Source organism: Narcine bancroftii, chromosome 1 (genome assembly GCF_036971445.1).
Source record: "Narcine bancroftii isolate sNarBan1 chromosome 1, sNarBan1.hap1, whole genome shotgun sequence".
Taxonomy (NCBI): Eukaryota; Metazoa; Chordata; class Chondrichthyes; order Torpediniformes; family Narcinidae; genus Narcine; species Narcine bancroftii.
Genome location: NC_091469.1, coordinates 124317086 through 124333520, shown reverse-complemented (window position 1 = coordinate 124333520; position 16435 = coordinate 124317086). Strand labels below are relative to the sequence as shown.

Sequence of the window (16435 nt, the reverse complement as noted above, 5' to 3'; positions counted from 1 at the left end):
GAGGAGGTAGGAAAGATCCTTAATGAATACCAGGAACTGTTCACCAGGAAGTGGGAATTTGATGAATGTGAGGTCAGCTTAGAACTGGCAAGCATGCTGGAGCATGTCGAGGTTAAGAAAAAGGAGTTTGTGAAAAATATTGTTCCATATTCATTCTTTTTTTTTAAATTTTTTATTTTTCACACCATAAATCACATTAGCCATGATATACACTTTTTCTTTTTCACACATATACAGTGACTTTTTCTCCCCCCCCCCTCCTCCCAAGCCACCCCCCCACCCCCCCCTCTCATCCATTTTAGGTATACAATCTAGGTTGCATTAAACCAGTCAGACAATGTTGTCATTCAACAAAAATACACCAGAAATTCTACTGAGTCCATTCTTTTCTTTCCTTCTCCTTCCATCAACTTAGGTAATGTTTGTCCCTGGTAGGTTTTCGCTATTGTATTTAATGTAAGGCTCCCATACTTGTTCGAATATTTCAATATTATTTCTTAAACTATATGTTATTTTTTCTAATGGAATACATTTATTCATTTCTATATACCATTGTTGTATTTTCAAATTATCTTCCAATTTCCAGGTTGACATAATACATTTTTTTTGCTACGGCTAGGGCTATCTTAACAAATCTTTTTTGTGCATCCTCCAAATCAATTCCAAATTCTTTGTTTTTTATGTTACTTAGGAGAAATTCTTAAGTTAATATTTTTGGATACCAGAAGAACGCATCATTCCTTCCATGCAGAGTTGCCTATAAAAGGATCTTCTCTCAACTACATTTGCTGAAACTAGTACAGCACGTACTACATGTATATCAACGCCCAATTTTCCAATATAGATCTATTAATTGAGCCCTCCATTCTTGATTTATCAAGCAACACCGAGTAATTATTTTCTCCATCTCACTATGTGGAAAATGGAACCATTGTCTTTGATCTCTGCCTCTGCATACACATCTTTCTGAATCAAATCCTTCTGTGGCCGTTATCTGTTCACTTCTTACCCTGGTGCACTACTTAATATTAAGAAAAGCTTTCCCATCTGCTGAAACATTCTGTTCTGGCCTTGAGCTTAATTATCCTTATGCTGGAGTCTGGCAAAACCATCTTCATCCTTATTTTCCAATCTCTCTTTGGCCTTGTCCCTCCCTATCTACGTAACTTCTGACCACACTACAAACCTCGAGTTTTCTGTGCTGCCCTAATTCGGGGCTTCTGCACATATATGATTTTAATTGTCCGACATGCTATGATCCTGAACTCTGCAATTTTCTCCCTAAATCTCTCAATCTTTCTAGCTTTTTTCCTTTCCTCATTCACTTTTTTGAAAATATAGTGTTTTGACCAAGTGACTATAATATCACATTATCGACCTCAATGTCAAGTTATATTTATGTTTCCACAAAGAACATTGGTATGCTTCCTCTATGTGAATCAAGACTGTGGCTTCTTGCATTTAACAGCCAGTCTCTGAAGGGAAATGCAAATTCATAGATGTTCAATGAGAGCAAAATTGGCTCAGCTATCAATTTGGGGAAAAAATGAACATTTTGTCAGCTCCTGCTATCTTTACATACAAATAAATCAATACATTTAAAGAGACTTAAAGGAAGATAATAAATTCAAGTTGAGTCAATGCTGGATTGAGTGGAATTATAATTTGCTTGTAATTTCAAATATAGCTAATCTGCAAGCATTTGACATTGAGAATATAAAACATAAATGCTCTTTCATTTGAGCAATAAACTTCATATGGTTGCAGATCATCTTTATCTGAAATTAGAAGTAAATTATAATTTCATTCAATCCAGCAATGTCTTAACTTGAATTTTAAGAAATTCCCTCGCACACAAGTGTGACATTTCAATTTCTCACATCAACCAATTTAGGGGATTGCTAAATGACAGTTGGTTTCTTTTTGCCGTAGACCTATGCTCTCAAAGAAGCTGTACTGAGATTGTCTAGACTCATTCTAGTGTCACTGTTAACTCATCAGCCTATATAGGAATTATGACCAAACCCTAGAGAGAGTAAACTGCAGATTCTAAGCCCACTGCATATAAAACATGCATATTGGTAACAATGAAAAAATGTTGCAGTTATTGGGTTAAATGACTAGTATATTTGATATAGTAATTTTTTGAAGAATTGGGAGTACAATCTGTGTAATCTAATACTGTACTTTGAACCGTAGCCCTTAAATTTTATCCATTTTTGAACTTGCTCAAAAAACAAAATGTTTGTTCATAATCATCTTCTGAAGAATTTTAGTAGTTATCAAAATGCTGAGAAATTGCAACTGAGAACTGCTTAACAATATCTTGCCTATAAGTCATTATCCATTTTAATGTCAATAGTTGAAGAAATCCCAGTCTTACAAGTAATATATTTTACACATCAGAATTTGTATTTTATTTTTTCAATTATCTGAAAAATAAGACATTTATGGAGACTTTTTTTTGCTACGCAGAAAGTGGAGAGTAAAAGAATGTCACAGGTCAAGGACACTGTCAAGCAGGAAGTTTCACTGCTCGATTTGGTTGACTGTAAGTATTTGTTAAAACATTAAAAAATAATGTGTTGGAACTTAGCACTTAAACAGTTAAATATCCCATAAATTTCCATGAGTTGTTTTATAGAGTTCTTAATTTCAGTCTGGTTGTCAGTGATAGAAATACTTTCCGGTTCATTCTAAGTATTAAGATTTAAAATTTTTAAATTGAAATTTAAGAAATACAGTAGGATAACAGGCCGTTTTAGCCCACAAGCCCATGCTGCTCAATTACACCCAATTAAACTACAAACCTCAGTGTGTTTTGAGTGGTGGGAGGAAATTGGAGCCCCCGGGGAAAACCCACACAGACACAGGGAGAACATACAAACTCCTTACAGAGAGTGTGGGATTTGAACCCCCATTCTGATCGCAAGTACTGTAACAGCGTTATGCTACCCGCTGTGCTAACCATGCCAGTAAAATTATGACTTAATTGTTTAATGCATTTTTTTCACAAAAAAATCAGTGTCAGGCAGGTAGCACAAAGAATTTGTTTACGTTTTCCTCATTTTTTTCCTGATTTCTAATGGAGATTTGTTCTTATTTTAGTTTCTGATGTATCAACACCAGTTGCTGTCCCTAAACCAGTTACATCTTCGAGGTTAGCCACTGATTTGGAAGGATTATCACTTTCCAGTGACTCTTCAGTCATAAATGTAAGTTTGATGGTCGTTTGAGGCTATATTTTTGAGTGATGAAAGGTTTTACTCAGAAATGTTGGACAAGAAATGACCAGCCAGTCTGCCTTCATATTTTTACATTTTAATTTTAATTTGATTTTTTTTTTCATTTTTAAATTTAGACAAATGGCATGGTAACAGGCCCTTTTGGCCCTTGAGCCTGTGCTGCTCATTTACACTCAATTGATCTACAAACCTAGTACGTTTTTGAACAGTGGGAGGAAACCGGAGCACCCGGAAGAAACCCATGCTGGCATTGTAACAGCATTGCACTAACCGCACTGCCCCACAGTGAACACATGCTGAAAAATAAAATCAGTTTCTTATTGGTATCCTGAAGCAGACTCTGACATGCAATGAGGAAAACACTCAAGATGGAGATTTTGGGACCAGAGTATTTGAAGTCATTTGATTTTCAAAGCAAGATTTGTATATTTGCTTTTGTATCTCAGATTGTGAATGTAACGTATCTCAAAATGTTTCCCAAGATACATTAATTGCAAAATTAATATTCATAAAATATAATTTTGAGCAATTCTCAATTTTATAGTCGAAGTGTTATCATTTTCCGATAGGGGATGTGTAGGTTTTTTTCTATTGTGTACAACTTCTAATGGCCTTTATCTGTTCATTGATGGATGTGAATGCTTTATGACAGGAAGTCTCTTGAAAGAGGTGCTTCAGGCAGTTTCTGCTGATGGCAAGTCTGTCCGCCTTGCATCGGGCAAAAGCAATTTCATGTAATATGCTGTGTTTTATTACAATGACAGTAAATTGAATCTTCAAAAATAATTACAAGAATTTTCTGATAAAGCAGAGGTGGCCTTCCTAATTATTCTATTTCCCTAAGCAGAGTGGGTGCAAGCTAAATGAAGTGGCTGGTGATTTAGAAATATTCTGGAGTATTTTACAAAAAGCTATTTTTCATGCAATGGTTGCTATTTTGGAGTTGAACTGCATGGAGATATAGATTGATTCTGGAGTTCACGGCCTTAAAAAGGTGATTGAGACAGAAATTTTGATTATATCTAAAAGTCACTTAAATGAGCACCTGATTAGTTCTCACCCAGGCCACTGAGTATTGTGCTGGAAGATGCTTTTGGTCAGTACAATACTTATTTAGGAAAGTGTCAAGTTGGTGGCTCAAGAACTTGTGCTGTGCTCTAAATTTTGAATGATTTGAACAAAAGGCCAGAAGGGTTTATATATTTGCTTCACACTATGCTTCTGATAGATGGTCATGCAGCTCAAATTTAAACTTACTACAGGATTGAAGATGCCAGGTTTTTTTAAAAACTTATTGTTAAAGTGTGATTAAAGTCAAATGATAATTGGAAGTGATGCACACTTGTACTTTTATGATGGAATTTCGCGAGACAATAATTTGTATATTTCATATTTCTCTGACAAAGAAAGAGGCCATTTTGGCCCATCGAGCCTGTTTGCCCACAGATCAGTCAGATTTTCCCCGCTCATGTTACCTTATAAACTATTCTCCCCAAATTCCTATCAGGAAATGAACTGATAACTTTGCAATAAAATCTAGTGTCATTACTGAATGACCTTAACTTGTAAATATATCTAAATGTAACTACAGTAGAAGTCCAAAAATCTGAATGACAGAAATCCAGACCAAATGAGAATCCAGACTTTTCAAAAACTCCCAAACGTTTTAAATTTAGTGGGCTTGTGTGCCACAGATGAGCAATGGCATTTTTATTTTTGTTTAAAATTTCCTAATACACAAGCATTAAGAATAAACAGTTTAAAAGACAAAAGACAGTGCAAAATGTGAAGTAATTTGAAAAAAATCAGTATTTGTTAATTATATAAAGTTCACTTTAATCTGACAATTCCCATAATTTACAAAATTTACATTCCAACTCTGGGTGCTGGGACTGTAACAATGTTGCACTAATCATGCTGCCATCATAATTGATCCCCCCTCCCCCAAGGTTACAGATAAAGTCTTACTAATATACTTAATATATAACCAGGGATAGGGAGACATTTGGGAGAGTCACCCCAGCAGCGAGCAGTATCAGCCTAGCTCATCATCCTGGGCAGTGTCATTTTATTCAAACTTAACTTTATTGAAACTTTATTTGAACAACTGGTGCGGGTGGGCGCAACCGGGGCACTCCACTGGCTGAATGTTTGCTCCCATCTTCATCAAGGTGTTGTATGTGGCTTCAGAGAACATTTATTTGTATAATTTTAAAATTTAAATTACATTTTTATTCATTTAAAAAAATTTATTTATTTCCAAGTTTTTTTGCCAGTTGGTTAGTTTCCATGTTGCTAGAACTCCAGATACAAAAACAAAGGCGAGAAATCAGACTGCTCAAACTACAGGGGAATCACGTTGCTCTCCATTGCAGGCAAAATCTTCGCTAGGATTCTACTAAATAGAATAATACTTAGTGTCGCCGAGAATATTCTCCCAGAATCACAGTGCGGCTTTCGCGCAAACAGAGGAACTACTGACATGGTCTTTGCCCTCAGACAGCTCCAAGAAAAGTGCAGAGAACAAAACAAAGGACTCTACATCACCTTTGTTGACCTCACCAAAGCCTTCGACACCGTGAGCAGGAAAGGGCTTTGGCAAATATTAGAGCGCATCGGATGTCCCCCAAAGTTCCTCAACTTGATTATCCAACTGCACGAAAACCAACAAGGTCGGGTCAGATACAGCAATGAGCTCTCTGAACCCTTCTCCATTAACAATGGCGTGAAGCAAGGCTGTGTTCTCGCACCAACCCTCTTTTCAATCTTCTTCAGCATGATGCTGAACCAAGCCATGAAAGACCCCAACAATGAAGACGCTGTTTATATCCGGTACCGCACGGATGGCAGTCTCTTCAATCTGAGGCGCCTGCAAGCTCACACCAAGACACAAGAGAAACTTGTCCGTGAACTACTCTTTGCAGATGATGCCGCTTTAGTTGCCCATTCAGAGCCAGCTCTTCAGCGCTTGACGTCCTGCTTTGCGGAAACTGCCAAAATGTTTGGCCTGGAAGTCAGCCTGAAGAAAACTGAGGTCCTCCATCAGCCAGCTCCCCACCATGACTACCAGCCCCCCCACATCTCCATCGGGCACACAAAACTCAAAACGGTCAACCAGTTTACCTATCTCGGTTGCACCATTTCATCAGATGCAAGGATCGACAATGAGATAGACAACAGACTCGCCAAGGCAAATAGCGCCTTTGGAAGACTACACAAAAGAGTCTGGAAAAACAACCAACTGAAAAACCTCACAAAGATAAGCGTATACAGAGCCGTTGTCATACCCACACTCCTGTTCGGCTCCGAATCATGGGTCATCTACCGGCACCACCTACGGCTCCTAGAACGCTTCCACCAGCGTTGTCTCCGCTCCATCCTCAACATCCATTGGAGCGCTTACACCCCTAACGTTGAAGTACTCGAGATGGCAGAGGTCGACAGCATCGAGTCCACGCTGCTGAAGATCCAGCTGCGCTGGATGGGTCACGTCTCCAGAATGGAGGACCATCGCCTTCCCAAGATCCTGTTATATGGCGAGCTCTCCACTGGCCACCGTGACAGAGGTGCACCAAAGAAAAGGTACAAGGACTGCCTAAAGAAATCTCTTGGTGCCTGCCACATTGACCACCGCCAGTGGGCTGATAACGCCTCAAACCGTGCATCTTGGCGCCTCACAGTTTGGCGGGCAGCAACCTCCTTTGAAGAAGACCGCAGAGCCCACCTCACTGACAAAAGGCAAAGGAGGGAAAACCCAACACCCAACCCCAACCAACCAATTTTCCCTTGCAACCGCTGCAATCGTGTCTGCCTGTCCCGCATCGGACTTGTCAGCCACAAACGAGCCTGCAGCTGACGTGGACTTTTTACCCCCTTCATAAATCTTCGTCCGCGAAGCCAAGCCAAAGAAAAAAAAGAAGAGAACTCCAGATACTGGGAATTTTACTGTATATATTAAATCGCCATGTGGAAAGAGATAATGTAAAAGAGAGGTAATATTCAGTTACAATAGTGCAAGAAAATAAAGTGACTTTTGTTACAATCCCAGAGAACCCCAAAACCCAGCAGCAATAGATATTCACCAAGACAAATACTTAGACAAAAGTTGCTTTTAATTCTCTTTAAACATGAAAACAGAATTACACTTTAACTTATCACTATTGACTTAACTAACCTAACTTAACCCCTTTCTAATTCTAAGCGCACATGTATGTAATGTGTGTGTAAGTTCAGAAAGGTTCTTTGATTCACAGTCCAATCTCACTTCTCACTCCTTCAAGTTCACTGGTTGCAGGCAATTCTTATACTGTGCACAGAATTTAACATTTATGAAGTTCACCAGGCTTTGGTCCTTGAAAGGTAAATGGTTACTGTTCAGGAAGGCTCTTGTCGGGTTTCAGAGAGAGATTTGTTGTACGATGGACACCCAGCCACTTCAGGGTCTTGCCACCTCAGCGTTCTCCAGATGATAACCTCTTTCTTTAGATCACCACAGAGTTCCTTTTTGATTCTCTTATTTCATGTGAAACATTGGACAGTCAGTCCTCTCCTCTTGCATGAACCACAAGGGCTTTGACCAGGCTGAACTAAGAATTCACAGCCCATCTTCCAAATGGGGTTTTCCACAAGCTTGCCAGCTTGTCCTGTTCCAGTCCCAGCTGCTGCTGCTGACTGTATCACTGTAGAACTGATTTCTCTCTCTCTCTCTCTCTCTCACTCCCCCTGATAAAAGCCCCTTTGTGGTGTTGAGTAATGAGGGGAGGTTTGAGAACCTGATAGCAGTTGGGAGAAAAACTGTTTTTGAACCTAGAAGTGCTGGACATCTGGCTTCTGTACTTTCTTCCCAAAGTGAGCAATGAGAAGAGTTGGTTCTGGGGTTCTAAATAAGCTGTAAAAGCATAAGGATTGACAATATATATGAACTGCATATATCTCAGATTGTTCTCTATCAATGCAGCATTCACATGTTCTCAGTACAGATAATTGTATAGTGATCAAAGAAGGGAACCAGGCACATTTTCCATCCCTACCAAGTGACAGTGGTAGAATTGTGCAATACTCTAGAAACCCACATGAAATCAGTTCATTTAGCATGGACTGATCTAATCTGAGATCATCCTTTCTGGAGATTTAATTTGTTCACAATATTATTTGGTTGAGTAATAAACTGCAACAATTTTAACTCACAATTTGGGAAGTATTTGCTTCAACTGAAGGCTTAAATATTGAATTTTATTGAATTGTAAAATTATTTAAAAAGCTATTTCAACCAATTAAATGGTTCCCTTCACTAGATTTGCTTTTGTACAAGGAGTGGGGAAAATTTAGATGGTGGACTCTCTATGACAAAATGAGGGAAACCTGATATTAAGAGAATAGAAAGGAAAACTTTGAATTAGTATAGCAGAATACCACATTCACTTTTCTCTCTCCAACCACGCTTCAAATCTACCATTTTCACCAAAAGTATACTTGCCTTCATCCCAGTGGAGGACATGTTGGCTTTACAGTGCAGTGGAAGATACTGTACTACATTTGAGTCCTCTCCATGCCCTTTGTAGCTGTGCAGTTGTAATTTGGCATTGGGTAGATCTGAAGATAGCTTAATGGTGCTGGTGTAGCTGAATGGGGTTATTTATTTGCTTGAGGTTGTTCACTATGGAAACAGTCCCTTAAACACCCCATCCCCTACCCTGATCTAATACTGGACATGAAGTAGCTTTCTGCACCAATTCCATTTTCCAGCATGGGCTCCTCCATGGTGTTCTATACCTAAATGTTCATCTAAATGATTTTGACAGCAAACCCAGGCCAACAAATTCTGCCTATCAGTCTCTCCGCATAGGTGAAACATCCCAGAAAACATCCTTCTGAATCATCCCATCCTGTGTAATCCTAGACGAGTGAAACAGTTTCTGATATTTATCCCTGTGACTGAAAAAAATTCTCCATTTTCAATTAAGCCTCAGTTCCTTTCTCTCTTGATGCATCGAGGTCTTCTTTTTCACACTCCACTTCCCACACGAACACCCTGAGACCCCAGTTACCCAATTTTTTGTAACCTTTCCATCACTAAGCCCTTTCAAATTGCCATGAACAATGCGGTTAACTGGGCAGTTTCCTCAGTTGACGACCCAGGTACATGTTTATTTGAAAGGGTTCAACCGGTTCCACCTGGTTAAAACCCATTTGCGGGCATTGCTCCCCCATGCGAGGTGCTGTGCCCCCCAAACACGGTCAGGTCCACCCCATTCCCTCATGCATCAAGCATCTGGGTTGACGCACGCTAGTGACTCTCCACCCGCCCCCGGCCACATCACTAGCATGCATCCAGCTTGACGCAATAAAATGAGCACACTCTTGTCCCACATTGGATGGATGGCCTCAATGACAGTAGGCTCCTGCTAGCACACCCCCCCCCCCACCCCGTCGACAAGTTGGTCCTTTTCCCCCTCAAGCTCGCTAATGCCCCCCTCTAACGTTCGGCACCGACCCTGTCCCAGACCTAACTCAATGGTGGTCAGGGAACTCAGTAAAATTTACCCAGACATCCTTCTCTGGCAATTTGAAAGGGGAAATTGTGGACTCGGTTACTCTGGTAACGTCACTGGGAAACCCCTGGCTGACTCAATGCAGGATGCTGTTGCGGTGCTGTCTCAATGTGCTGCTGCCGTGAACAGGAGTGGAGTGATGCCTCGACGTGTCACTCCAGTTCACGACGACAGCTCAATGCGGGAGTGCAGGAGCAATGCCCATCTTCCTTACCCATAATCCCCCACACTATTGGAACTGCTTGGGGGGGGCACGAGGAGCAAATGACAGCCGGGAGCGGGAGGCAACTGATAGCTGTGAGTGGGGGGGGGGGGGGTGCGCGACTGGGGAGATGTTGGTGTGGGTTTAGGAGAACTTTAAACAGAAAGGGATTCCACGTAGGGCTTCCTGTGACTGCATAATGCCGTCACTCACTACATCAACGCAGGGGCGGTATTCCCCCTTAAATCGTTGGGTTGGTGATTTAACAGGTTGGTTAGGCTGCTATTTGAAAGGTGCATCCTGTCCACACAACTCATTAATCTCACCCGGATCCCAGGAGAGCTACCTGGGTAGCCCTGTTGTAGACCTTATTTCTTCAGCTCTCAATTGCAAAAACAAACCTCAAACCTTCTTGTCTAATACGGTACTGCTGAGGAGAAAATGAATTGCTATTCTCAAAAACATTGTTCCAAAAAACAGTATTTACTTTATGACCTTGGTGGCCTCTCTATTCCACAGGAATGATTTAGTAGAATATTTAATGGTGTAGGATATCATAATCGAGTCCTTTCTTGCCCTTCCCAGAAGTCCATGGGTGCTTTTCTTTGGACAGCAATCAGTACATACACAGTTTTCCTTTGTTTTTGTATCTCCCACTACAGTGAGGTCAGTTTAGATACTCCCACTGCTGCACTTGATAATTAGCCAGACGCAATGAATCATGTTTTTCAACACTGAAGGAGCCACTTGGGCCCTTCACATCTCAGCAGGCTGTCTGCTGAAGAACCTTTTTTTTGTCTTTGCAAACAGCCTTAACAATTTCTAACTTTTTGACTATTTATCCCCCACAAAACCTGTTATAGATTATGCATCTGCCAATTTTTTTCTGCATGGCAGCATTTTTTAAAACAAAATGTCTGACTTCCCTATCCTTTTACTGACAATTTAAATTTATATTGTCCTGATATTAAATTGCTGAGGGCAAACAATTTGCCCAACTATGAAAGCCTTTCAAAATTTTGTGTTGGACTTTGTTTACCAGCTTCATACTAATCATGAGAGCTCTCAAAAATGGAACCAGAGATTGTGATATGTAATTAGCTTCTGTTCATCGACTGCAGGCAGCATGCCAACTTCATGCTGCTTGCACATTACCCTGATGGAAGCATCCATTCAGCACAAAAAATGCTGCTTGTTCGCTGCACACATCAACAACAGACTGATAACAGTTAAGTGGTTGGAATGCTTAAAGGTAGCTTGCACCTGTTAAAGTGGAAATGCATTGAGGGATGCTGACAGGTGTTACACAAGTGTAGTTGACTTGGAAAACAAAGAATGGGCAACACAAGAGACAATGGACATAACGTAAGAGTTCTTTCCACATTAACTGCCAGCCCTGGTGGAGGAGCTGGAAAAAAAAGACATGGCCTTGATTTGCAGGTGCTAGAAGCCATTGAAATTGGTATTAACAATAAAAAGCCCTCCACAGTTTGTTACTGGGAATATAGCTCGTGGACTTTGTAATGCACAAGAAAATTGCCTCATGAGACTAATCAGGGTCAGTGAATGGACCTTCAGGTATATCTTATGGATGTACTGATATTCTATTTTCTATAGTCTTATGAATATAAACCAACAATATTTATTTATTATGCCTTGTATTTAATATCTGGGCACTTCACTGGGCCTTCAAACATTAAGCATTACCATAAGACTTGTACCTAAATTTTGCAGTGTTCAAGCATGTCACACCACATTATTAAAATCTAAGACATTACATACTTTTATAAGACAACCAGGTATTGAACAACCTAGCTGGAGTGGAATAAGCAGCATAATTATGGTGACCACACTGTGGGCCTTTCAAGGTTCTGTATCTTGAGAAGACCTTGTTGGTTCATCTGAAATGGTGCTGTTTGTTTGATTGCACGGCATTCAATATATTTGCATGTTCAATAATATAATAAATGTAGCAACATTCAAGTTTGGGCTGAAAAGTAGCGAGTAACATTTCTGCCATAAAGATCACAAATAACAGTGAGACTAATATAGCTGGCTGTCCAAGCTGTGGATCACCTTGAAAACAGCATTTCATACATTCGGCTGCTCTTCATCGATTTCAGCTCAGCCTTCAATGCCATTATTCCTTCAGTGCTGGTCAAGAAACTACATACTCTAGGTCTTTGAACCCCTCCCCACACCCCTGCAACTGGATCCTTGACTTTCTCATCAGAAGACCACAGTTAGTACAAATTGGAAACAACATCCCCATCTCACTGATTATCAACACAGGTGCACCCCAAAGTTGCATGCTTAGTCCACTGCTCTACTCATTGTACTCCTATGACTGTGTGGCCAGGCACAATTCCAATGCCATCTACAAGTTTGCCAATGACACCACAGTTGTCGGCAGTATCATAAACGACAATGAGGAAGTGTACAGGAGATAGATAGATCAACTATCTATCTAGTGTAACGACATCAACCTTACACTCAACATCAGCAACCAAAGCTAAGAAGATAATTGTGGACTTCAGGAGGAAGTCAGGGGAACATGACCCAGTCCTCATCGAGGGCTTAGTGGTAGACAAGGTCAAGAACTTCAAATTCATGGGTGTCATTATCTCCAAGGATTTGTCCTAGAGCCTCCACATTGATGCAATCACAAAGAAGGCTCTGCAGTGGCTATACTTTGTGAGATGTCTAAGATGGTTTGGTATGTCACTGAAGACTCTTGTAAACTTCTATAGGTGTACCGTGGAGAGCATTCTGGCTGGTTGCATCACTTGGTATGAAGGTGCCAATTCTCAGGACAAGAATAAACTCCAGAGGGTTGTTAACTCAGCCTGCAACATCACAGGCACCAGACTTCACTCCATTGAGGACATCTACATGAGGTGGTGTCTTAAAAAAGAAGCCTCTATCCTCAAAGACCCCCACCACCTAGGCCACACCCTCTTCACTCTGATACCATCGGGAAAAAAGTTCAGGTGCCTTAAGGCAAGCACTCAACGGCACAAGGACGTCTTCTTCCCCGCTGCCATCAGATTCCTGAATAATCAATGAACCAAAGACACTGCTTTACTTTTTTTTGCACTATTATTTTTATTATGGTAATGTTGTACATTGGTTATAATGTGAATGTTTGCGCTATGACGCTGCCGTAAAACACCAAACTTCATGACAATAAATTTTGATTCTGATCTTTTTGACACTTAATGACATTGTTATTGCAAGATCTCTAAGGCTATTTATTATGAGAGCATTGACCAAATACTTAATTGGACCACAAATGAAACACAAAAACTGCAGATGTTGGAATTTTGAACAAACAATAAGAAGCTGGAGAAATTTGGCAGGTCAGGCAGTATCCATTACTATGAGCTCACATTTCATTTAGTGTGATTGTCACTTTAAGGGTTAATTCAGGCTGAAACCATTCACAGTTGTGGTGAGACTGGATGACACCATCAAACTGTAAACAAAGTTGATGCTCTGGAGAAAGAGAAAGAACAATGGTTGCTTATCCAGGAAAGAAAGGTGGTGACTGGGATGCTTAAAGAAACATGATTTTTATTATTGACCACAGAGGTGGAGTGACTCTGTGAAATGGACAGTTCGGCTAATTTTCCCTGCCAGGGGAATGATTGAACCACCATGTCCAAAGGAAAGATCACTTTGCTTGACCTGTATCTGAGTTTTGAAAGCAGAAGAATTGCTGCATTGGATCGTGACCAAAGTAATGGTCCTTTCAACTGACCAGGCCTGGGTTTTGCAAGCATCGTGGAAGTCACTCATTTTGTTTCCCATATGCAAGGAAAAGGCGAATTGTGACAACCGTTTGTCCGAAAGGAGATTTCTCAGCAAGAAACTCAACAAGGATTCATGAGTTTTCAGCAGTCCAGTCTCTCCCACTACCGTCCAGATTACTTCTGGGCATCAATATAAAAATCTTTGTTTCAACTTTGGACTTAGAAGAAAGAAATTTAGAATGACTTTCCAGATTGTGCCTAAGCCGTAATGGTCTGGCACAGAAACACAGACAGACAAGCACACACACATATTCATGCATACATGGGGTTAAGTTTGGCTAAATGGTTATATTATTAGTAGTTAAAGCTGGATGGGTCACGTCTCCAGAATGGAGGACCATCGCCTTCCCAAGATCGTGTTATATGGCGAGCTCTCCACTGGCCACCGTGACAGAGGTGCACCAAAGAAAAGGTACAAGGACTGCCTAAAGAAATCTCTTGGTGCCTGCCACATTGACCACCGCCAGTGGGCTGATAACGCCTCAAACCGTGCATCTTGGCGCCTCACAGTTTGGCGGGCAGCAGCCTCCTTTGAAGAAGACCGCAGAGCCCACCTCACTGACAAAAGGCAAAGGAGGAAAAACCCAACACCCAACCCCAACCAACCAATTTTCCCTTGCAACCGCTGCAATCGTGTCTGCCTGTCCCGCATCGGACTGGTCAGCCACAAACGAGCCTGCAGCTGACGTGGACTTTTTTACCCCCTCCATAAATCTTCGTCCGCGAAGCCAAGCCAAAGAAGAATAATATATTGTTTTAAAAGAAAAACATTAACGGTCTTTTGGTGAATTTCTATTGCAACATAACTCCATGAGTAGAGATAGTCAGGCAATGTTTTGGGTTGAGAACTTTTATTGAAACCACATTATTGACAGGATTATGAGAGGCATAGTTTTAGGGTGGACAGATTGTACCATTTTCCCAGGGTGACAGTAGAAAATATGAGAGAACAGAGGAAAGTTCAGAGACATCACAGGTCTTTTTTTTTAAACAGAGATTAGTGAATGTCTGGAATGTATTGCCATGAGCAGTGGTGGAGGTTGATAAAATAGAGACATTTAAAAACTCTTAGATAGGCACATGGAGACGAAAAATAAGTGTGAAGTTGGGAAGGTTTAGATTGTTGAGTTTGTTTTTATAGAATCCTAGAACCATAGAACATTAAAACACAGACATAGGCCCCTTCGGCTCTTCTAGTCTGTGTCGAACCATTTTTCTGCCTAGTCTCACTGATCTGCACTAAGTCCATAGCCCTCCATACCTTCTTATCCATATACATGTCCAAATTCTTCTTAAATGTTAAAATTGAGCCTGCATTCACCACTTCAGATGGCAGCTCATTCCACACTCCCACCACTCACTATAAAGAAGCTCCCTCTAATGTTCTCTTTTTTTACCCTTAACCCACGTCCTCTGGTTTGTATCTCTCCTACCCTCGGTGGAAAAAACCTACCTATATTTACTCTGTCTATCCCCCTTCATATTTTCAAATACCTCTATTAAATCTCCCCTCATTCTTCTACACTCCAGGGAATAAAGTCCTAGTCTATTTAACCTTCCTCTGTAACTCAGTTCCTGAAATCTGGACAACATCCTAGTAAATATTCTATGCACCCTCTCTATCTTATTGATATCTTTCCTGTAGTTAGGTGACCAAAACTGCACACAATACTTGAAATTTGACCTCACCAAAGTCTTATACAAAGATACAATAAGATCCCAACTCGGATACTCAATATTTTGATTTATGAAAGCCAGTATGCTAAAAGGTCTCTTTACAACCCTATCCACCTGTGATGCTACTTTCAGGGAATTAAGAATCTATCACACAACCCTCTGTTCTACAACACTCCTAAGTGCCCTACTATTCACTGTGTATGTCCTTTCTTGGTTTGTCCTTCCAAAATGCAACTCTTTACCCCTGTTTGCATTAAATTCCATCTGCCATTTTTCTAGATGATCCTGATCTTTCTGCAAGCTTTGAAAGCCTTCTTCACTGTCCACAATGCCTCCATTCTTAGTGTCATCTACAATCTTGCTGATCCAATTTACCACTTTATCATCCAACCAATGACAAACAACAGCGGGCCCAGCACTGATCCCTGAGACATGCCACTAGTCCCAGGCCTCCCATCTGAGAAGCAATCATCCACCACTACTCTCTGTCTTCTCCCATGCAGCCATTGTCGAATACAATTCACTATTTCACCTTGAATACCTAACGTCTGAACCTTCCTGGCCATGTCAGAGAACTTACTGAAGTCCACTTTGACAACATCCACAGCCTTTCCTTTGTCAACAATCCTGGTAACCTACTCGAAAAATTCTCTAAGATTGGTTAAACATGACCTACCATTTACAAAGCCATGTTGATTATCCCCATTTAGTCACTGGCTATCTAAATAATTGTATATCCAATCTCTTGGAACACCTTTTAATAATAATTTACCTACTACTGACATCAGGATCACAAGCCTATAATTTCCAGGGTTACTTGTGGAGCCTTTTTTTTAAACAATGGAACAACGTAAGCAACCCTCCATCCTACGGTACCACACCCTTGGCTAAGGACATTTTAATTATTTCTGCAAGAACCCCTGCAATTTTTTACACTAGTCTCCGTCA

At 40.6% G+C, this 16435-nt stretch overlaps 1 protein-coding gene across 3 annotated transcripts in view; it reads left to right on the top strand.

The window, feature by feature from the left end:
• The window catches only part of ap3b1a (adaptor related protein complex 3 subunit beta 1a), a 380897-nt gene that overhangs the window by 244862 nt on the left and 119600 nt on the right, over positions 1 to 16435 (top strand). For all 3 annotated transcript variants that reach the window (XM_069938172.1, XM_069938181.1, XM_069938185.1), the window contains exons 21-22: positions 2476 to 2551; positions 3109 to 3215. In XM_069938172.1, coding sequence (XP_069794273.1) covers positions 2476 to 2551; positions 3109 to 3215 — 183 coding nt within the window. The remainder of the gene's footprint in view (positions 1 to 2475; positions 2552 to 3108; positions 3216 to 16435) is intronic.